Source organism: Lagopus leucura, unplaced genomic scaffold (assembly GCF_019238085.1).
Source record: "Lagopus leucura isolate 7727_CA_CO unplaced genomic scaffold, USGS_WTPT01 Super-Scaffold_100159, whole genome shotgun sequence".
Taxonomy (NCBI): Eukaryota; Metazoa; Chordata; class Aves; order Galliformes; family Phasianidae; genus Lagopus; species Lagopus leucura.
In genome coordinates, this window is record NW_024962335.1 from 16752047 (window position 1) to 16775491 (window position 23445).

General features: G+C 40.5%; 1 protein-coding gene across 3 annotated transcripts; it reads left to right on the forward strand.

Annotated features, from left to right (window-relative positions):
• The first annotated feature begins 420 nt into the window (after positions 1 to 420).
• On the forward strand, positions 421 to 23102 carry NT5DC3 (5'-nucleotidase domain containing 3). 3 transcript variants are annotated; one of them, XM_042890202.1, is made up of 14 exons: positions 421 to 613; positions 4202 to 4386; positions 8384 to 8458; positions 8970 to 9025; positions 11957 to 12047; positions 13753 to 13890; positions 15393 to 15453; positions 15690 to 15792; positions 15927 to 16028; positions 16826 to 16907; positions 17253 to 17339; positions 18765 to 18905; positions 19240 to 19304; positions 19999 to 23102. In XM_042890202.1, the coding sequence occupies exons 1-14, from the start codon at positions 421 to 423 to the stop codon at positions 20258 to 20260; spliced, it is 1641 nt and encodes a 546-aa protein (XP_042746136.1). In that variant the 3' UTR covers positions 20261 to 23102. The 3 variants fall into 3 exon arrangements, with proteins under 3 accessions (XP_042746136.1, XP_042746137.1, XP_042746138.1); XM_042890203.1 differs by lacking the exon at positions 421 to 613 and adding an exon at positions 1421 to 2693; XM_042890204.1 differs by lacking the exon at positions 421 to 613 and adding an exon at positions 3290 to 3376.
• The last annotated feature ends 343 nt before the right edge of the window (positions 23103 to 23445 follow it).

The following is a 23445-nucleotide window of genomic DNA, read 5'->3' on the forward strand; positions in this document are numbered from 1 at the left end:
AATCGGGTTTCAGCCCCACAGCATGGCAAGCCTAGGTAAGTCTGTGTGGAGTTAGTGGACCTCTTGGTGTCTGCTTGCCTTCCATGCCTTCCATATTTTTTCCTTTACATGTGTTAACACATATGATTAGAGCTGTAGGGTGTACCGCTATTAGTTGGAGTCTCGAAACATGTTTGTTGGTTTCTATGGCTTTATTCGCATTATGCGTTCCCAGTTCAGCACCGCTGACAAAATGGTCGCGGTTGCGGAGAGCCGCTCAGTGAGGCTGCAGCGCCTCCCGCTCCGTCTGTGGGGCGGGTAGGCGGGGCGGCCAGCACTACCTGCCGCTGGGTCGGGTCCGCCTCCCGCCTCGGTACGGCCCCGGGGCGGAGCCCGAGGAAGTGACTTCAGCCGGCGGCGGCGGCGCGCCGCTTGCGGGTCATGGCTGTGGTGGCGCGGTCTGCGCTGGCGGCGGGGCGGGCGGGCTGCGGACGGCGGGGCCGGGGCCTGCCCGCTGTCGTCGTTGGTGCTCCGTATTGCACCGTAGCTCCGCAGCGGGAGCGGCGGCAGCCTCCCGCTGATATGAGGAGCTACTTGTGGTCGCGCTACAAGGAGGCCAAGCGGGTTACCAAGGGTGAGCGGGGCACGGGGAGGGGGGCGCTCCGAGCAGAAGCGACTGAAACCCGGCGGCTGGGCCGATGGTGAGCCGGCATCTGTCGTGCCGGGTTGTGCCCTCCTAGTAGGGCTGCTGCTGGCCGGTGCGTTGCGTGCCGGAAAGCGGCTTCAGGAAGGGAGTCCGGCAGCGTGAGGTGCCTGCTGCGGTGGGCTCGTCTCACGGAGAAGTTGTGACGCTGAGAAGTCTTAGCTGAGTTTTTTTTCATTTTGCCTGCAGCTCCGTTAAAAGCACCGTGAAGTAGCATGCTAATGCTGTGTCAGTGACGAGCCAGGCGGTTGTTTGGAGTGTGAGGGTGAATGTAAGGAAGCCCCTGCCCTGCTGGGCAGAAAGTTAGGGCTGTGCAAATGCCTCAGTTCCACAGAAATATAGGGAATTCTGTGCCCGTGTGTTGGTGCCCTGCCCTAGGACCCACTGCTTGGTTGCTGTCTGGCAGGCTGCAGGAGCTGTCATACAAAGACAAAATTGGTTGTCATAGGTGCGGCCAGGTCTGAAAGTACTGGAGGCTTGTCAGGGTTGTCCCAGAGGCGGCCCATGGTGTCGTGCAAACTGAATACTTTCTGCTTGGGACTGGGGGACTGCTGCTTTGGGTCCTTTGGAGTGCCCTGCTTTAGGACTCACTGCTTGATTGCTGACATTCTGCAGAAGTCGTCGTACAAAGGCAAAATCAGGTGGCAAGGCACTGCACGGAGGAGCTGTGAGTGCCCATCCCTGCAGGCACTCAAGGTTGGATGGGGCCCTGGGCAGCCTGAGCTGCTGGAGGGCAGCCCTGCTCATGGCAGGGGTTGGAACTGAGTGGGCTTTAAGGTTCCTTCCTAGCCAAACCACTCTATGATTCTCTGAAATATAGTTTGTTCCCATCCTTGTTCTGATGCTTAGTGTGATGGAGCTGCTTGGACATTACCAAGAGGTAACTTGTTTCAGTGCTGGCAAGCAGGAAAGCTGTGCTTATCTGAATATTGCCGTATTCTTGCACATTTTGCTTTTTGCAGAAGGGAAACAAACAAAATTTGTAACGTAAGGCAACCTGAGAATCCTGAGCCATGAGCTCTGGTGATGTCTTTGGTCTGGGTGCAAATAAAATGGGCAGCATTGCAGCAGTGGAGTAAGACCAGTACTGCAGTTGTCTGAAAGGTACTGTAGGCTTGGGACAGTGGGATGAGGGAAAAGAGGAGAAGAGAGATTGCTTTTTATTTTGAGTCTTTCTTTTTTTCCTTTCCTGCTTTTGGAGTTATCTTTATTCCCCAACCCACACCCTGTAATACTTTAGAACTGGGTCAGAGTGTAGGGCAGCATTAAGGGAAGAGAGGCAGGTGCTGGGTGGTTGTGGGTCAGCGGCAGAGAAGGTGAGTGCTTTTAGAGTCATTCAGAATACTTAGTTACTGCCTGAATTGTCAAATGCTTCAGGTGTCTGTCCTTTGTTTTGTTGGGATGACAAGATGACTAACCTGTCCTGACATTTTTGATCTAAGTTCTATAGGTTCTGTCTGCAAGCTGAAATATGCAATAGCTGTTTGTGATGTCATTTTTCAGGCTGGTTAATGTGTGGTGTTTTGTTTTTTGGGTTTTTTTTTTTTTTTTTTTTTTTAGTTTGTGTGAAATATCTGCTTGAAATGCATCGTCTCACCAGGCTCCACAGTTGGTGTTTGGAAAAAGTACAACACGTGTTCCTACATTATGGTTTAAATGACATCACTTTGGAAATTAAATGATTCATGACCTCTTTGATAGGATGAGAGTGTTTGTTTTAATAGTAGCGTGTCAAATTGCACTTGGTTTTGTATTTTTTTTCCCTCCCTTTCCTCACCTCAAGTGAACATGACAATTACTTACTGTTTTTTTCGTGAGAGATGACCGGAGGCAGGAGGAGGTAATGTTTTGTTAGATCCCCCCAGTGACTGTTTAGGAAGGATGTCGCTTTGCACGTCAGCTTGAGCGTGGCAAATTCCTGCTGTCCTACTCGGTGAATGAGATGCTGCACTTCATACGAAACTTGGAAGGAGACCTGGTGAAACTGCTGTTCTGTCTCAGTGAATAGCAGGTGTGTGTGTCTGAAGGGTTTCAGATTACTGAGATATCGGCCATCTCTGAAGTGCTTGTAGCATCTGCCTGTTAGCTGTGCAGCGATCTAATGCATTGCTTTTATGAAAGAAGTGCTCTTTCCCTTCCTGTGGGTTGGTCAGATTTTTCAAAATAGAAGCATTATCTTTCTAAAAGATGTACAATAGCCTTGCCTGCCTGTCTCACTGCTTTGGTTTCCTCTCGTGGTGGAGCATGCAGTCTGTGTGTCCTCAGTGCTGGCGTCCCTCCTTCTACACCTCTACCTAGAAAATAACCAGGCATGTTTCCTTAAAAGTCACCCTTCCAAGTACAGCTTTACAATGAAAGCTCACTTTTTTTCCCTGTTAGTAGTAACGGCTGGATAATAAAGTTAGTATACAGGAAAGAAAGGAAAGGGAACTTGCTTCTAATGAGATAACAACCCCCGGAAGCTGTTCTTCCAGGGTTTTAAAGAAAAAATAAATGAAGAAATACAAACATCTTTAATGATGACTGTGGTGTTGGCCTTAGAGTTGTGTCTCGGTGTAAAGGGTCTTCTTGCTCAATCTGCTTTTTGAGTAAACAACAAGAGGAATGTGCCCTTAAAAGCTGAAGCCGTTTACACACATCAAGTATGTGTGAAGAGAATAAGCAGAGTGTTTTGAGCTTCTGGCTTGCTGGAAGGTAAGCGTGCATTGCTATGCTTATTAAACTGTTTTCAGAAAGTGTGGCAATCACTTAAACTACACACTCATTGAATCCTGGAATCATTGATGTTAGAGAAGACCATTAAGATTAGCTAGTCCAGCCGCCAGCCCGTTCCCACCATGCCCACTGACCACGTCCCTCAGTGCCACATCCACACGGTTCTGGAACGCCTGCCTCCAGGGATGGAGACTCCACCACCTCCCTGGGCAGCCTGTGCCACTGCAGCACCACTTCTCCCCAGAAGAAAATTGTTCCTAACATCCACCCTACACATCCGTATGGATAGGAATGGAGTAACGTGGTAGCCTTGATATGGCCAGGCAAAAATTTTAACAGCGTCTGGTTAAAACACTGGTAGTTCTGCTTTTGGGGCAGAGCCTGGACCAAATAATGAGAGAAGACAAAGCTCTCAGCGTAACAGTGATAACAACCCTCCACTCCTCAAACTCCGCCATGAATTTTCAGCGTAATTATTAAATAAAAATGAATTAATGGAGTTAGCAAAAACTTTGTGTATTGACTCTGGGGTTTTGTGTTAAGCATGATCTGGAAACACATCTTCTGTTTTACTTGATCTGTTTGAGGAAAGCCTTCAAATAAAAACATTGAGCCAATGACAAAGTAGGGATAGCATTTTCAGTAACATAATTTTGCTGGGGGTTAGATGATATATTAGTGTGAATCAGTTTAATAGATTCCGTTTTCATTTATATGAAATTTCTGTATTTAGAAGTTGCTAATGGTTTTCTTACCAAAACTGTGAGGCTGTTACAACTTTTTTCCCCTCTCCTCTGTTTGCAGAATTAGTTCCTTCAATTATGAGTAACATGCTGAACCCGGATGCTATTTTTTCAAACAATGAAATGAGCCTGTCAGATATTGAAATCTATGGCTTTGATTATGACTACACGTTGGTCTTTTATTCTAAGCATCTGCACACTTTGATCTTCAACGCTGCGCGAGATCTTCTTATTAATGAGCATAGGGTAAGTAAAATTATTGGGATTACAGTAATTTTAGTATTGAAGAGAGTAACAGGTCATTTCTAGTTGAGGGAGGTATAACTCATCTTCTCATGCTTCAGCCCTGGCTTGGCTCCTTCGTAACACACTTCATACAACAGCTAACATACAAACAGCAGAAGTCCTGATTTATTCTCAGCTGCAGTTTTGAGCAGAGTACAGTCTAGCAGCAGTCAGGGAACATTTTGTTTTCTTCTTTGTTCTGTTTTTTAATTGTTTTTATTTTTCACTTGGTGGTAGCAATAGCTTTTTTTTTTTTTTTTAACCTGATTGTCAGTTATTGGTGTCACCCCAAAATATAAGAAACTTCCAAGTTGTTTTCAGTGTTTTATGCACTCTGTGATTGCAGCCATGAGTTTCCATGCAAAATATTTCCAGCCTGTCTTCTTATGAAGTCTGTGATTGTGCTGTGTGCCTCTCTATGCTTTCAGCATTTCAGCCCTGTTACCTAAAGGGGCAGTGTGTGCAGTGGCACTGTAACCAGAGCTTGGGTGTAAGAGACCCAAATAAGTGCTCAGCTCAGTAGTCCCCTAAGAGGGAGTGTGTATCTGCTGCTATCAAGTGGTGCATTTGTATCAGTTGCCTGTCAACATCCAGGCAGCTTAGAGGTGGGTTGGGCGTGGGAGATGCTGCTGTATGTCAGGAAGCAGGGAAGGAGATACAGATAGGTTGCAGGGAAAACTGAAGGTGTTGGAGGGAAAAGGTCTAAAGCAAGTGTGGACTGGAGGAAGCATAAGTAACTGCAGTATAGGAATTGCAGGAAAATAAAAGGAAGAAATCTACAGGCTAAATTAGTAAAACTGCATGTATATTTTATACAAACTAAGCTTGAAAGTAGAATAACACCATCCATTCATGTTTCAATCCAAAGGTTAGGAGCTATATATAAATAATCTATAAATATCTCTGCAAGAACCAACAAAACTTCATGGGCACTAGAAGCATACACAATTTGATCCCCCTAAAATTTTGGCATGCTTTGGTAGCAATTTCTGTGGAATGAATAAATGCACTTTAGTAAAGTGACTTGGTTCTTGAAAGGACCTTTATAGTAGCAGTAAGGGGACAATAAAAACATTACTCAAGTTTTTATCATTGGATTGGATTCAGATAGTAAAGTTGTTACTGTTTGTTGTTTCAGGAAGAATCTCTCACGCTGTAGTGAGTGAAGCTCCAATTAGCTTCTGAGACAGCTTATTGAAATGTATAACCATAGAATCATAGAATGGCCTGGGTTGAAAAGGACCACCATGATCACCTAGTTTCAAACCCCCTGCTATGTGCAGGGTGGCCAACCACCAGACCAGGCTGCCCAGAGCCACATCCACATAATCTTTTGGAGCTTGAGGGAAAGCACTTTTTGTTAATACCAATTCCTTAATGATTTTCTCAGTATTATCTGGAAGTTTTTCCTAATGTTACATTGTTGATTATGATTGTGATAGCATGAAAGATGACCAATTTTGGCCATGACAGTGTAAGGTAATTATTCAAAAATTGCAAAATACGTGGTAGGAGATGTGGAATTTTCAAGTGTGCTTGAAAGAATAAATATGAATTTAATGCTCATCTCATGGTTGGCAGCAAGTGTGGAATGTAAGCTCTTGTTCTTGGGTTTGTGTATTCCCCAATGTATGGGCCTTGTGCCACCTTTTTCAGACTGCTGTTCAGTCCATATAATATATATTACCTCAACCAAAAGTGGTGGTGAAGGGATAAGCAAACAGTGCTATTTTTATCATTATTTTGTTTGGCTTGTAAGGAGGCTTTAATTTGTGTGCCAGGTTGGGCTTAGTCTTTTGCTTGCATGTACTGCCACATGTGCAAAAGACAGCCTTCTGTCAGAATAGATTGAAGTCGTAAAGTCAAGCAGGCAGAAACTTCAAGAAGTCAAATTTCTTCGCTTATTCTTGGTGCGGCCACTTTAGGCCCATGCAGTACACTGTAGTCTTTAATAGATCACAGTCCATATCCTCTCCTGTGCTTTTTTCCCCTTCTCTTGTTTTGCTTCATGGTTCCTGGCTGATTCTGCACATCTTCAGAAACAGTCTTTAGGCTTTCAATTCTTTTTTGAAATCAGTGTTCTCTGGAACCAATAGTAGGGATGGCAGTTGAGAAGCTAAGAGAAAGATTGCGCTCATACCAAGCACAGGACTGTTTTCTTTAATTATAGGTGCCTGTCTGCAGCAGTTGAAGAGCAAGTGCTCTTCTGCACAGATTAAAAATTTATTGGAAAAATTGGGATTTTACTGCTTTAAAAATAGCTTGCGCCTCTATTGAGGCTGCACAACTTTGTGTTTTTTTTCCCCCTTCAGACTTGTAAGCCAGCTGTATTATGTATGGAGGCTGTGTAGAAAAGTGGAGGGTGTGCCTGAGGTGCATCAAGTTCTCTGAGGTCTGTAGTATGTGAAAAGGAAATGAAGAATCGCCTTTCAGATGGTTAATCAAAGAAATGAGGTTTTTTTTCAAGCATTGGAAAAAATGACTGAAACGTTTTACCTTTTGAAAACAAAAGGACATAACCCCTAGCCTAAGGCACTTGCCTGACATTTAATTTTTTTCATGCTTATTCTATGTTTAAAGTATGATAAAATCACAATCAACTGAAAATGGGCCATTCTGATAGGTGGTGTGTTCTACCTATGCTCTTTATAAACAACCTGAGGAAATAATGCATGATTCAGAACCTAACTCTTCTGCATTAAAGAAAGTGAGCATATGTGAAAGTGCCCCCTCCAGGCTCCTGATAATAATTGTTTTCCCATCTATGCTGTAGATAAGGAAGAGATGAGGAAACTTAGTAAAAATGGATGAGTACTGCTTATTTTTTTTATCAGTACATGGTTTTCTGGAAAAGCAAGTCTGTATCTACAATGAAGCAACCTGCAAGAGTAATACAGTTGGGTCACTGTGATGCTCTTCTAAAGTGACTCACTTGGATGGTGTTCAACACCATCCTTGCTTTGAGATCTGATGTGTGTTGTACCCTGGAAGGTACCGGCTCCACAGATGCAAGTCTGATGTTAATGCTGTCGATGTTCATGTGTATGTTTTTTTAAGATGTAGCATGGTGAATGCTTGGAGAAGGTGATTGTAAGCCTTTGTTGAATTGTGCAGTTCTATTAAACCACTGACTGGCTGCCAAGTGTCTGTGGGCCTGGCATGTGGTGCTGATCAGCAGCTGTGTCTGGTAGTACCACATGCTACATGAAATTCCTGGGGTCTGCACTCTTACCAACTTTGCTTTTATGAAGTCCCCTACTAGTGAAAAGGCATAACTAATGGTAGTTGCACTCTTAAAGCCTAGTAGTTTTAAGAGCCAGCAAACATTTTAGGAAGTCTGACGTTATTGTACACTCCAATCCTGTGCCAGGGAAGAACAGTGCCATAGTTTGAAATTGCTGATCTCAAATGTCTTCAGAAATTTTTGTTAGGATGAGATTGAGCATCTTGAATTCATAGACTGAGCTGTCTTCAGTTTGTCCTGCCAGAGTTCAGGGAGCAGCTGGACAACACTCTCACATATACGGTCTGATTTTTGGGGTGTCCTGTGTGGACTGAGGGGTTGGACTCAATGTTCCTTATAGGTCCCTTCCAGCTCGAGGTATTCTGTGTTTCTAAGCTTATTTTGTGGGAAATGTTCAGAGTACAAGGTAATTTAGCAGTTCAAATTTTAATTTAGACTACTTTCATGGTTGCATCTATTAAAATCTGTTCATCAGAAGACTGATGTTCACAGTTAATTAAAAGGTGGATGTTCAAGTGCTGTGCGTGACTTGGGTTTAAAATATTGGCTTGTCTCATGCTGTGTGTATGTTCCTGTGAGTCTCATCAACTTATTTAAAAGCACTTCTGATGGCTAGCAGGAACGAGAAGCAGATAAACCACAGGCTTTTCAAATTATGCAGAAACAGTTTTTCTTAAAATAATTTAAAATCAATTTTATTTTCTCTTCTCTTAGTATCCTGCAGAAATAAGGAAGTATGATTATGATCCGAATTTTGCAATAAGAGGACTTCATTATGATGTGCACCGGGTATGTATAAGTATCTTTGTTAGGAGTTACATAGTGTTGAAAACCCAGCCAAAGAACATGAACAAGTCTCTGAAGTCTTCTAATCTCTCATTCTGTGTTGTGTAAGGATTTTGTTAAATGTTTTCCTTTTGCTGTGAGCTTGTTTGTTTTTTTTTTTTTTTTTTCCTAATCTTATGTAAAAAGTGTTCTGGGTGTTTTGTGTGGGGAAGAGTACAGCAGGATGAAGTATGCTGCTGTTATTAGAAAAAGATACTTCTTCATGACTAAGTTCAGGACACTGGATGTTTGGTGACTTTTGCAGGCCCTATGTTGAAATCGTTAATGAAGTATTTTGAAATCATTGAGAAAGTATTTTGGAAGCAATAACAGTGGTTGAAAGGAAGGTGCTCAGTTGGTCTGGAACCAGAATGGTTACAGATAAAATTGCTCTCTTTATTTTTTCTTTTAAGAGTTCAATTTCAGATAGTTGGCATGCAGTTAATGTTGACTTTTTTTTTTTTTTTCTTGCAAGGCATTATTAATGAAGATTGATGCTTTTCATTATATACAGCTAGGAACAGTGTACAGGTAGGTAAAATTATTGCCTGTATTAATAAGAAACCAAGTATACTCTTGTTTTTGAATCTTGTAGTTGCCTTTATTAATTCATGCCTTGACCCCTATCTGGAACAGCACAGGCATGAATGAGTACTGCAGTCTTACTGGAGGGGGCTTCTTTGCACCTCTGTGTGTATACACAAACACTAGCACACACTTACTAGCTCAGTACAGTACAGCTGATTTTCGGAGCCCAAAGCTGGTGATGCTGGCAAGCTAGTTGATCACAGTGCTGAGTCACTTTGTTTCCCGCTGTTAAATTGTACTGAAAGACATCTAAAAATACACTGACTTCTCCACTGGTGCTTTCAGTGTAAACAATTGCTGCCAGGTGACTGTTAGCATGTCTTTAGTGTGGCTGCAGATGCGCACAGAGCTTTCAAATTTTGACAAATCGTTCTGCAAGTGTGATGTAGTCAAAGCACAAGCACTTTGTGTCCACACAGTGTGACGCACACAGTGGTGCTCAGTGAGTGTGCTGAGTTCAAGTCCCATTGGCAGTCACTGTGCTGTGCTTTCTTGCATAGCACAGTCTTAGTGTGATTTTTGCTATAAGAGTCTTTAGCATGGCTTGCATTGATGAAGCAGTACGTGCTTGATTAATGTGAATGCCACACTTAAATCAACAAGCCTGGGTACGTTTCTTAATTTCACTGGGCAAAAAGTTCTCCTTTGGGACCAGAAGACAATGCAGCCATGAGGTGATTTGCTATGTAAGTGTGTATGATTGTGTGAAATGATGATGCACTCGTTACTTCTCGTTTTGCCAGTTGGACAGGTAGGTACACGATTCAGTCAATAAAAAGGAAACAAGATGTCATGGTCCAGCATTAGGCTGATACTGACAGTGCAGTGGCTGTGTAAAGCTGCTAAACAGTCTGTGTTCTGTATGCATCATCACTGAACTCGTAATGCAGCTTCACACCATTTGCTTGTGACCTATTCATGCTGTATATTTCAACAGTCGACACCTGTTGCTGTTTCTTTTTTCTAAGCCCTACATTAACAATATCAGATTAGAGCAAGCACATAATGGCTTATAAAGAAGATACCAAAGAGATGTTGAGATTTTCTGAAGAGTTAATGTGTTGCCTTTCACACCCAAAGCAATTCTGGACTGACTTCTTAGCCACATGTATTGGTACTTGAGTCTTTGTGAGAGTGAGTGAAAACTATCATTTCAATCATATACTTTCTTAGTTTTAAAATAAGATTACCTTTCTCTTATGTACCAGCATAGATAGACAGCAAATGACAGCAGCAAAGCTCTGTAGTTCTTTAGCTTTAACCTTGTATGTGCTCTGTGTATTTGTTGGCCAATTAAACTGCTGAAAATAGTAGGACTTGCCAAAGCGTGAGACCTTGCACTGAGAGCTTCTGAGCAATTCTGGTATACTGTTTTAATAATGCCCATTTTCAAGGGCAGCAGTGGAAGCACTACTTTAGATGAGCCATGATGCTTTTAGTACTATGTTTTGAGTGGAATAAAATAAACTTCGTTATACAGCTGGACTGTGAACTTTGTCAAGACTATGGATTTTTTTAGAAAAACTGATGTATTGCTTTACCAAATGTCTTTTCTCCTCTCTGGATTTTGCAAATTTTTGTCTTCTCTCTTGATTTGCACTTAAATAGTTCCTTTTTTTTAAAAGAATGCTTTTCTTAGCAGTACTTAAGAACTATTTGGCATAGTTGTCTGCAAAGTAGAACCTGAGTCAATCTGGTAGTATTGCTTGGTGTACATGTAACAATTTTGTTGCATTTTTTTCTGTTTCTTGATGTGGAGTAGATAACACTGAATAACTTTTTAATATATATATTTTGCAATGTAATAGATAACTGCTTTGCTCTTGTACAATACTAACTTGAATGCTGTAATTTTACCAGCAGTAGCATGGAGCAACACATAAGTCAACGTAGTGTTGAAAAGGGCAGTATGGGAGCTGGTTGACATGGACCTCTGCTACCGCAGCAGCTTGTATGTCATGCCCTTCTTCTGCAAGCCTAGTATGAATTATAATAATGGCAACACTGGCTTACACATTTTTTTAAACACTTTGGGGTGACCAAGAAAAGGAGTCACTGAAATAAACTATCTCTCTTATAAGGCTGCAGGAGAAAAACAAAACAACCCACAAACATAAGTAGACTTGGAGTAAAGGACCAAATGATCTGACTTCTGTGTTCTTCAGTTTTAAGCAAAACCTCCTGTCCTCACCCTCTACTTACTTTTCTTCTGGTGAGGATTACTGTATTTATTTAGTGTTCTAGGTGCTTAAATGCAAGACACTTGACACTGTAAATAATCAAAACCAACAGAAATACCAACTTGGTCCCTGAACGTGGAATCATTAGTATTTTAGTGTAGTTGGTAGAGAAACTCTGGTGATATGTCTTTGTTCTCTGTTTGTTATTCCTCTTCTGCACTTTAATTACTTGTCAACAATCCTTCAAGTAATTTTAAATTTTGGAACCTAAATAGTTGATACAGCTTAAACTCTTACTTAGAGATTGTGTGTGTTCTTCAAGGTCATAATGTAGAAAAGTCTGGTTTACACACTATCACATCATCAGTGCTTTAAGGAACAAAAGCAGACTTTAAGAAATTGGAAGCTCTAACTACTTTCTATAAACCCTTCAGGCAGAGTTGCAATGGCAACTAATTAGCCTTTTTTTCCTCTTAAGAAAGTAGGAGACTTAAATTTGGAATGCCTTTGGCATGCGTCAGCCTGTTAAAATGTTACTTCTTCTGTAAGGAGAGATGTTTCAACTTAGACTAATGTGTTCCTGTGACATTGGTATTTCAGTAAGCTCCAGATTTAAGTGCTGATCTGATAGATTTTTATTCAGTAATTACTTCAGAATTTTAGTGTGACTTTTGAACCTTTTGTTGTTCTCCAGAGGCCTCAGTGTTGTCCCAGATGAAGAAGTCATTGCAATGTATGATGGTTCCCATGTTCCCTTGGAACAAATGAGTGACTTTTATGGAAAGGTAAAAATACTAACTGCTGCTGTTTACAAATGGATTTATTTGTTTATTTATTTATTTTAATGGAGTGGGTAGGGTTTGCATTTTGTTCTTGCTCCTACTGTTATATTTTCCTCAATAACTGGTTGACTTATAGTGTTAGTTAAGAAGCTTTCTCTCTGATGTGAAAAATACCCATTTTCTACTACTTGCATTAATCTTTTTACTGTTCCCTTGCACAGTCATATGTACAGAAGTAGAATATTGAAAAGTCAAGTGACTTTCTCAGTTACACAGCAAGTCTGATAAAGGCTGGGAAGTGAACCATGTCTGATGCCTTACCTTCAACTTAATATTTCCATGTAGTTCTCAATTATGGTCTCTGGAGCAGCTGCACCAGTTCTGAATATCAGCCTGGAAGTCCTTATAGGGTACCTTGCTCTTCAGCACTATTCTTCTGTTGATCTTGAAAAGGAGGGTGACAGGACAAACTTAGACACAAGTGGTTCCCTCTGAACATCAGGAAATGCTTTTTCTCTTTTAAGTGTGAGTGTGACTGAGCACTGTTACATGTTGCCCAGATAGATTATGGAGTCATTTCCTTGGGCATCTTCCTAAGCCTCTTGGCTGTGCTCTTTGGCAACCTGCTATAGCTGCCCTGGCTTGGGCAGAGGGTTGAACCAGGCGGCCTCCAGAGATCCATTCTAGCCTCGACTATTCTATAGTCTTGACCAGTGTGCTGTTTTGAAGAAAGATACCTGGTTGTTTTACCCTCTTAAATATTTATTCCTGTACAGTGAGATCCTCTACTTAAATGAAAATTAGCTATAGGTACAACTTTTGTGCAGTGGATGTCTGTTCTTTCACTAGTTATTGTAGATACAGCATTCTATCTCTTTTCAGGAAGGCAAATTGTTTTGCAGTCACAGAATCACAGAATGGTAGGGTTGGAAGGGACCTCCAGAGATCATCAAATTCAAACCCCCCGCCAAAGCAGGCTCCCTGCACCAGGTCACACAAGTAGGTGTCCAGATGAGACTTGAACATCTCCAGAGAAGGAGACTCCACCACCTCCCTGGGCAGCCTGTTCCAGCGCTCTGTCACCCTCACTGTAAAGAAGTTCTTGCACACATTTGTGCAGAACTTCCTATGCTGCAGTTTCTGGCTGCTTCCCCTTGTCCTGCCTCCACACGCTGCTGAAAAGAGCCTGGCATCGCCACTCTGCCCCCCACACCTTAGATATTTATAGACTTGGATCAGGTCCCCTCTCGGTCTTCTTTCCTAAAGGCTAAACAGACCCAGTTCACATAGCCTTTCTCTCCCAGTCCTAGTTAACATTTTGTCAAAGCCCAAACAAAAAAACCATTCCCTTCTCCCCTGCCCATAACAGTCCTGCTTGCTTGTAAGAATTGTAGACTTCCAACAAAGAGGTCTCTAAATACTTATTTTGACTTAGCTGTGAACACTCTTTTATGTGCTCCTGAGATAAAATATGGTTCTTAAAGCAGTGGTTCTTCATGGTAAATTTTCAGAATAAAGCCAGTGCTTTCATCAGTTACTTTATTGAAAGTCTGTTTATTCAAAAAGAATCCTAATATGGTGAGAAGAGTGGTAGCAAAGGCTGAGCGTTTGCAGTTAATCTGAATTTGTTTTTTTATTAATGGAAGTGCTCCAATTTGAGAATCAATGTCTGACCATTTTTCTTTTTTTTTTTTTTTTTCTTTTGTAGAGCTCACAAGGAAATACAATGAAGCAATTCATGGATATATTTTCCTTGCCAGAGATGACACTCCTTTCTTGTGTGAATGAGTATTTTCTGAAGAACAACATAGACTATGAGCCTGTTCATCTGTACAAAGATGTCAAGGTACTAACTTTGAAGATTTAGGTAAAACTATACATTTGTGTGTCTTATCTGTGAGCATCTCACAAGGCTCATTCTGCTGCATTAATTCCAGTGAAATACCTCAACTCTAGGTTTTGTATAGAGTAGTTATTGCTATAAGACTATAAACTTCAGCACAATGATAGTAAGCCTTGGGGGGAAAAATGCAGTAATTTGGCAATTTGTCTTAAAAGTCATGTTCTGTGGTAGTTATTTTATCTATAGGTTTGGGGGTGGCTAAGAGGAAAGTGAAGAAGCTCTCATGTCAGTAAAGTTTATTTTGCTTATTATTGAAGGTATACTTTTCTTGCTAGCAGGAATTGTAAGAGGCTATAGGGAAATCCACGGAATGTCTCTCTGTGCTGCCTCTGTATCTTAGCATGCAATCATTTTTTGTCTCTTGCTTTCAGCATGTCTCTTGCTTTCAGCGTATCTCTTCTTGCCTGTTTACTTCTTTTCCTCCTCCAAAAAAAGGATGGTAATAATGATTAGAACAACTTGACTGTCTTGATTCCTGAAGATGTAACCTACAGGGAAGCTAAAGTTGTGTTCTGAATACTTAAGAATAGAAAAGGCCACTCCCAACTTGATAATTTTTTGACTATGTGAACTTGCCATCCAAACCCTTCTTGTAGCCTCTTCTTGATGCCTCTTCTGTGTAGTTCAGTGTATGTGACAGGCCTGAATGTTGAACTTCTAACTTCTCCAATGGAGAAGTTCCTTCCATCTCCTCCTAATCTTTCCTCCTGCCTGCAGTTATGTAGTCAGAAAGCTAGTTTTGGTGGCTTCTGTTGAAACATTTGTAGAAACTTCCATACATTTAACTGTTCAGCATTACCAGCTTCTTTGAAGCTGCCTAAGTGACTTCTTAAAGAATTTGTGGGCTATGCATAGTGCCAATATGGCAGTGTCACTGTCCTAAACGAAGCATTCAGGTGCAGAGCCAGCTCAGTAGAGATGGCGCATAAATGCCCTCAGAGCTCCTTTTGGTCCTCTGCTTAAGGATGTAGCTTCATTTGCCTGTTCAGTTTTGGGTTTTTTTTTTTTTTTTTTTTTTTTTTTTTTTTTTTAAATCAGGGCATTAGGGAGTGATGATAATGTAAAGCCTGCATTACAGCTTCCCCTTGCCCAAGGAAAGGAATGTATTTTACTCCACAGGACATCAGAAAGCTGTGATTGATGCCTTGGCTTCTGCATAGGGCTTTCACCCCATCTCCCCCCACTTCCCTTACCCTTCTGAGCTCCCTGTCACAGTTGTTACAAGCCCATTTCATACTTCCTGAAAGTATGAAGGAGTTTTCTAGGAGAACAATCTTACTTTGTGTAGTGGTAGTGTATGCGTAATGAATACCACGTGGCATTTCTGTGAAACTGAAAAGGTAATTCAGGGAATGCAATTGTTATAAAAGCAAATTATTACTATGCAGTTTTTCATACTTGAAAAGCTCTTGCAGTTCTTCAATGCTCTGTTGATTTCCTGACAGGATTCAATCAGGGATGTCCACATCAAAGGAATAATGTATAGAGCAATTGAAGCAGATATTGGTAAGTACTAATGACATCATCTGTCAAGGCTTTTTTTCTACTGATAAGGAAGCCAGAATAGTCAATACGTTATTTAAGATATTAAGTTTCTAAATTTTAAAGCTTGAAAGAGGTGTTACCACTTATCTAGAGTGCCTCTAGTAAGTATAGCTTTGCACTTGGAACCCTTGGTTGAACACAGAAAACTGTTCTCTTGAGAAACTTGAGATTAACATTTTTTTCCTTAATCCCCACAGAGAAATATATCTGTTATGCTGAACAAACTCGTGCAGTATTAGCTAAGCTGGCTGATCATGGCAAGAAGATGTTTCTTATCACAAACAGTCCCAGCAGCTTTGTGTAAGTGATTTTCTGTTCGACTGTCAATTTATAAAGGATGGGGAGAGTGAGATTGAGTGTAATTTATCACATTGCACTAATAACAGTTGCACTTCTGTTACATGTGGCTGTTAATAACCCTCTGCCCTTTTTAGGGACAAAGGCATGAGGTTCATAGTTGGCAAGGACTGGAGGGATCTCTTTGATGTGGTCATTGTGCAGGCTGATAAGCCAAACTTCTTCAATGATAAGCGAAGGTGGGTATTTGTAAAGACAGTTTCAAGCAGCTTGTTCAGTATAAGGCTATAAAGCATGTTATGTAGAATTTTGACTTGGGTATGATGTAAAATGAAGTTGCATTTCATGAAATCCTGTTTTAAGGTCATGACAAAATCCAGGAGCACCCCTTTTTGATGTCCAAATATTACCATTTCTTATCTGAGAAAGTTCCAATAGCTAATGGAGGTCTAATCTCCTGGACTGAGTTAGCCACAGAGGCTGTTTTTAACACCTTAATGTGTAGTTTGGTTAAATGTTCCTCTAAACTTGGGAGCTGTTGGTACGTTTCAGAAGTTACATTCAATCTGGAATTGGTACGTTTCAATACATTACATTCAATCTGGAAATGTTTTTGTTGCTTGTGGCTTTCTTTAGTCACATATAGTATTTAAAGGGCAGGCTGGCTGACAGGCTGTAATATTTGGACTGCTTATTCACTTAGGTGAATATTTTCATTCTTTTTTGCATTCTTTCCTTAATGGCAGATCACTGACACTTTCCCTCCTCTGTCTGGGGAAGGCTGATTCCCTGCCTTAGTTCAACAGTTGTTCTTAAACTCTTATAGATGGCATCAGCATATTGCGTAGAAACATTCACCTGGCTAAAGCTGAAGTTTTACAGCTTTGCTTTTCCTCTTGCAAAATATTCAGTTGCTAGAAAGTGTGTTTTCCTTTTGAAAGATGAGCATTTTTCATAGCCGCATACTTGCAGAAATCTTGTAGGAATTCTATCACACTTCACAACAGTGTAATAAATGTGTATAATTCTATTCTAGACCATTTCGGAAGGTGAATGAAAGGGGAGTGTTGCTTTGGGACAAAATCCACAAACTGCAGAAAGGCCAGATCTACAAACAGGTACGCTTTCAGTGACTTCCCTCACATTCAGTTCAGATTTAATACCAATTTCCTAGAGTCCCAAACGTCTTCAGTTATCACAAAGATTTGGAAATAGCTTTTAAGGTTATATTAATAATTTAAGTAGTTTGAGTTGATTGATTGTATCGTATTCTGCTGTTTACTTGCCTCTTAAATGGATATGAAAAGTAAAAGTATTACTGAAATAGCCTGAGAAATTTGGGATTCATGATCCATAAACTGAAGGGAGGCTTGATATAGAAATATTTTTAAGTGCATACTGAATTCTCTTGCCTGTGACAGTGCAAGTTGCATGCTGTCACAATGTCTGTGTTGTTTCTGTAGGGCAACTTGTACGAATTTCTGAAGCTGACTGGTTGGAGGGGCTCTAAGGTGCTCTACTTTGGTGATCACATCTACAGTGACTTGGCAGTAAGTAGCTTACTCTCATGAAACAGATGAAGGCTGAGTCTGTTTGTGCTTCTTTCTTCTTCCACAATTATTCAGTAGAATGCTCTTTAATGACAAGTTCTGAATACAACAAAATCTGAGTTGGTAGTAAGCCATTTTGCTTTTCTTTCATTAAAGAAAACTGGTGCCATGGAAGGCTGATCTTGCTTTCCACCTGACTTGTAGCATTTAACTTGCTTGTAGCTCAGGGATTCGTAGAATGGCTTTGTTTGGAAGGGTCCACAAGGATCATTGAGTTCCAACCCTCCTGCCACAGGCATGGCCACCAACCTCCATATCTAATACTAGGCCAGGCTGCCCAGGGCCCCATCCAACCTGGTCTTGAATACCTCCAGGGCCAGGGCATCCACAACCTCTCTGGCCAGCCTGTTCCAGCACCTCACCACTCTATCTGTGAAGAAATTCTCCCTGACATCCAATCTAGGTCTTCTTTCCTTGGGCTTAACCCCATTCCCCCTTGTCCTACCATTAAGGGGGATGGAGTTTGTACTCGTGGTCCAGATACTGATTGTGTCAGATGTAGTAGAAAGTAAATGTGGACATCCAAATGTACAGAATGTAGCTGATCTGGATGACTCTTGCTACCAAGTATAATAAGAACTGAATTAACTTCTGTCTTGAATGATAGGTGGCAATCCTTCTGTCACTAATGGTACGCTGATATTCTTCCCAAGATCTTGAAAGGTTTGCAGTCCTGTTCTCCAGGTGTCTTCTTACTACCTTACCAGTAAATATACTGCTTGCTGTCACATCAAAATAAGTTACCATCACTTAACTCTTCTGTAATGGAAAAACAAAAATATGTATTCTGAATAAATACCTCTACAAATGTGAGTGCCAGCAATGTGGTGACAGAGTTTCAGCAGCAGATGTAAATATTTTTGCTCCAGTCTGCTTTTAAATAGAAAAGTAAGCCTGAGTGTTTCAGAGGGCTCAGTGTCAAAGGAAGGAGAAGGCTGGTGTGCTCTTTGTGCTCCTTTTTCCATTGTGCCAGGTAGCAGTTGTCTCACGTTGCAATCATCAGGAGAAACTTGAATAGCTGGAAACATACAGTTTCCCCTAGATGCTTCCGACAGCAACAGAGATCTCATCTGTAAGAAGCATTTCCTACTGTTTCCTTTAAACCTAATGAATTAGTTTTGTATGCAGCTACTCATGTGTTCTTTCTCTCTGAAAATGTGGGATTTGGAACATACTCTAAAATTAAAACCTATTGCACATTGGCACAATTAGGTTCTGCAGTTTAATGTCTGCTTATGCAGAAGAAGCAATTAATTTAAGTTAATACCCTTTGGAATAAAGAATGCTCAAATTCTTCAGTGTCTAAGTAGATCTGAATGTTATTTTTTCTTTCTAATTGCATCTTTAATTCTTCTTGGTAAATAGGATTTGACCCTGAAGCATGGCTGGCGCACCGGTGCGATTATCCCCGAGTTACGATCAGAGATTAAAATCATGAACACAGAGAAGTACATTCAAACCATGACCTGGCTGCAAACTCTGACAGGATTACTGGAACACATGCAGGTTTGTTCTGTGTATGTGTAATCAGTTCTGTACAGCTGAAGGGATCCAGCCAAGTTTCTAAATGCTGGATATTAATGTTGTAAGTACTTGCTGTCTCAGTGAAATTTCACAGTTCAACTACAGATAAATGTAGTTACTTGCGATGATAAGAGTTTTCTCATGATCTTAATACCTTTTTCCACTGGTTGCTCTGGATTGACTCCTGCTTTCAGTTAATTAAAACATGTTAACTTCTGTATAGTGATCTTGGAAGCATTGCTCTTGTTCTGTTAGATGTATTAATGGACAGGTTCATTGATGAGGGTATCTTTTGTTACCTGTCATCACGTTTCAGGTTCACCGTGATCCTGATTCACAAATGATTTTAGAAGAATGGAAGAAGGAAAGAAAGGAGATGAGGTAAGAAAGAGGAGTTAAACTATTTCCAGTATTCTTCATGGTAGCAAAGGGTTTGATGGGATGTTTTGCACAGGTTTATCTAGAATTTGAAAGTAAATGAAATAGGAGTAAAGCTTGCTGGAGACTATTAAACTCACCTTCAAACTAACTCCTGTTTTTTGTGTATGTTAAGCTAAACTTTATTTTTTAGTCTTTTATCTCTGGGATAAATAGATGCCATTAGGACTTAAATAAAGGCTTATTTCACTACCTCTAGAAGTGAAAGCTTGAGATGCCATCTTTCTGAAGAAGTAACTTCCCACTGCTTTTAGCGGGAGAAATATAAATCATAGAATTTCCTGAGTTGGAGGGGACACACAAGGATAGAGTCCAACTCCTGGCTCTACATAGGACCACCCAAATATCAGACCATGTGTCTGAAAGCACTGCCCAAATACTTCTGGAACTCCAGCAAGCTCAGTGTCAGAGCTGTTCTTTTCACTGCTGTGATGACTGTTTCTGGGCCATGTATGTGCAAGAGATGCAAACACTTCTTACATTGCACATTTAAGTGGCTTAAAGCAAAATGGCAAGAATGTAACATGGATGACAGATTATAGGAACTTCTTGCTTCAGGTTCTGGAAACTAGTTGGTGTAAAAAAGATGTGTGCAAGTGTGTTCCTTTCATTCTTTGTTTTCTCTTTTGGGGGACAGGGAAATGAACAGGAATTTCTTCAACGCACAGTTTGGAAGCTTATTCAGAACAGATGAGAATCCCACTTACTTCCTCAGACGTCTCTCTAGATTTGCAGATATCTACATGGCATCACTGAGTTGTCTCTTGAACTATGAGCCTGATTACACATTTTATCCAAGAAGGACTCCTTTGCAGCACGAACTTCCTGGCTGGTCAGACCAGCTGTGCACTGGTACATTCAGAATACCCTTCCTACAAGAGACAGTTCGGGTCAAATAAGCACTTGCCTTGTTCTCTCTAAAATGGGCTAATTTGTTGTTTTGTTTTTATTTTATTTTATTTTTTTTTTTTGTTTTTGAATATAGATGTATTTTAAGTCACTTAAATCATTACCTTGATTTAGAAGTAATTCATACTTGTTCTCATAAGCATTGTACTTATTTTCTTTCCTCCTGCTCAGAGATGCAAAACCTGTTCTTACACACAGAGGATATGCTGGACTGCCGAAACAGTTGTGGGCTGGGTGGGAGGAAAGGCTGACATTCAAGGGTGGTTGCCTTTGCTTCTTGGTTTGAAACTTGGATCTACAGCTATGTGATTTAGAGAGAGCTATGCTGTCCCTTCAGATCTCTATAGCTGCAGTCTGCAGTAGCTCTTGGCACTCAAATGCGTAAATCTGGTATTAGTAATGCAGTGATATGCAATTACCAGCCAGTTTATGGTAAGATTTATAGAGATGGTGTAAGCATTTTAACTTTGTGTTGCATGTAGCCAGCATGTTATCTGTAACTGATGTAACTGGTATGGTGTGTGTGTGCATCTCTGCTGCGCTCTGATGGCTGCCATACAGGCGTGCTCAGGTGGATGCGCTCTTTTCCTGCCTGTACATCTGTGCTTGGCTGTATGTGGACCTGAGCCAAAGCCTAACAGCAATGGGAAGCTTGGGCTGCTTCAGCTTCCTTCTGTTTCTTTTTAGACACGTTTCTTAGTTTTTAAACAAACTAAATATCCGCTCTGTGATAATAAAGCCATTTCAGGAGGTCTAGCGGGATGCATTTCAAAGCGAAAGCGGAATTCAATCAGACTTCAGATCGATCCAAAATGCTGCTTTTTACATTTCTAAGTGTCTTACAGTGGCATACAATGCAGTTTAGGAGCTTCCTTGGAGAGAATGTATTTCACATAGCCTCCTGCAACGGGCGTCTGCATTCAATAGTACATACGCACAATGGGTAAATGAGTTGGGGGGGTGGAGAAGTATATGAAGAAAGAAAAAGAAATCCAGAGTTAACTGGTGGCATTTTTTTTTTAATTTATTTTATTTTTTTTTTTAGCCAAAACCCCCAAAGCTGAACTGGGGGTGATGGACAGTTTGTATCAAGCAAAACAATTTTGACTGTGCAGGTGAGAAGTTTTACTGAATTACTAAAATTGGAAGGAAGGCATGAGCACAAACTTCGGGTGGCATAAATGTTCCAAAGATTTGAGCTGAAAATCTCTATTTTGCACAAGGAAAACATCTGTTGATGTGTTTCCTCAAACAGGCACTTTATAGAACTGCTATATGGTTGTTTTTAAATTGGGATGCTTTCTTTTCTCTGCATCCAAAAGAAAGCTTTCTTTTTTTCTATTTTGTTTTCTTAAGTGGTGCTTCCTGCTCCAGCCATCTTAGAAAGCGTGTAAGTGATATAATGGCTTTCAAATGTTAATTAAGGTTTCTTTTGTTAAAAGCATGACAATTAACAAAATACATATAGAGTTTGGTATCTTTCATTTTAGGGCATCATTTGTTTCCTATCATGATTGTCAGGTAGACAAACTTTTGGCGACCAAAAGTTTTCCTGTTTGTTTTTAACCAGTCTTATGTATATGAATCTGTACTGAATTCAAGATGTGATATCTTGAATGTTTTTTAAAAGCATATTTGCAAAGTAATGAATGTATTTTAATCTAGCATGCACAATTTCATATGCAGTTTTCCTGTATGCTTGAAATCAGTCTGAAAGCCTGGAGAAGTGCTTGTGGATTTTCTGTTTGTGGTTTTCTTGAGCTCCTGTTTCAAACTTGACATGCAATACTCCTGAAGTGTGTGCACCTGAAATGAGGGAGCTCATCTGACAGTCCTGCTGTTCTGGGGAAAGAGAAAAGATGCTTTTTTGCAGAGTTAGTTAGGCATTATCAGGACAGGTATTGGTGGGGCTGTGCAAGAGGCTTAGCAGAATTTGATAATACGAGCTGCTCTGTGAGCTGAGCTCTGGAGCTGGAAGTTTGCCTTGGGTTCCTCATCATCACGCTCAGCTAGAAGTGAACTTGGTGTTACTCTATATGGCACCTTTCTTGTTCCAGAGATCTCAATGCGCTGTTTAAAATAAAACAAAAAAATGTATGTGCTTCATCTTGCTACCAGCGATTAATAGTACTGCTACTCAGTTCTGCATTATTGAATTTAATAATCGCTCTGATGTTGATTCTTTGGAACCTGGCCAGGAGTCAGTTTGTTTGCCCATTTTTTTCCATGATACCCAGGAACGGTTGGATGATGTTAGCCACGCACTGCCCATTTTGTTTCAAGACAGTTGTCTCCTCTCTTACCTTAGAAAATCCAATGTCTGTACAGAGCTACCTGACAACAGCTAGCTGAAATAAACCTTGTTTATGTTGCATGACTTCTTGAAATAAACAGCACTGCATGACAAAAAATTAATTATGGGAGAGTCATGTTCTTTTAAAACTATATACAATTTGAGTTTATGTGGGAGTCCTAAAATGTAGTATTTATTTTTCACTGCTAGAATGTTAGTCTTTTAAAAATGTCTTGCATTTTTATAATGATTTCAAAGAACTGGAGCTGTATACCTCTGTGTTCTCTGCATTATTTATTTGAACCCTTCATTACTGGCTTCAAAGATTTTTGGGTGCATTGAAAGGGCAATGTCTGTTTCTATTTGTTTTGGGAGTACAGTTTGTTGGAACACTGAAGTAAGAATAATTTTCTTTTTCTGTTCTATCAAAAACTCAAAGAGAATCAATAGTCTGGTAAAAGAAGAGTTTAATGAACTGTGGAAACATTTTGTGATGAAAATACTTAATGATTAATACAAAAATAAATGCTTGAACTTTACCTTCTTGTCCCTATGAATGTTAATTTTTTTTTTGGTAATGTGGGAGGAGGAAAGAACATGAATTATATTGCTGCAAAACTGGCTAACAAATACTCCCTTAAATGTGTGTATTTTATAGGTGTGTTGTAATATATATTTTTTAATATCTCTAGGGAAGTTCAAGAAGACACCTCTATAGGAGCAAGAGCAAATCCTAGGGAAATCAGTCTGTGGCCTTCATTCATTGTATATTTACACATGAGGTTCCCCTGGCTGTCCTTGATAGTTGTCATCAGTCCTGGCTTATTCTGACAGGAGGTACTCTGAGGATATTTCAGAGGAAATGAATGCGTCCCTCCAGTG

Coding starts and splice junctions, on each gene's coding strand:
- NT5DC3 (XM_042890202.1), top strand. CDS start 421: ATGGCTGTGGTGGCGCGGTCTGCGCTGGCGGCGGGGCGGGCGGGCTGC. Junction 12,048..13,752: donor TGAGTGACTTTTATGGAAAG/GTAAAAATACTA, acceptor TTTCTTTTGTAG/AGCTCACAAGGAAATACAAT. Junction 16,908..17,252: donor AAGGCCAGATCTACAAACAG/GTACGCTTTCAG, acceptor TTGTTTCTGTAG/GGCAACTTGTACGAATTTCT.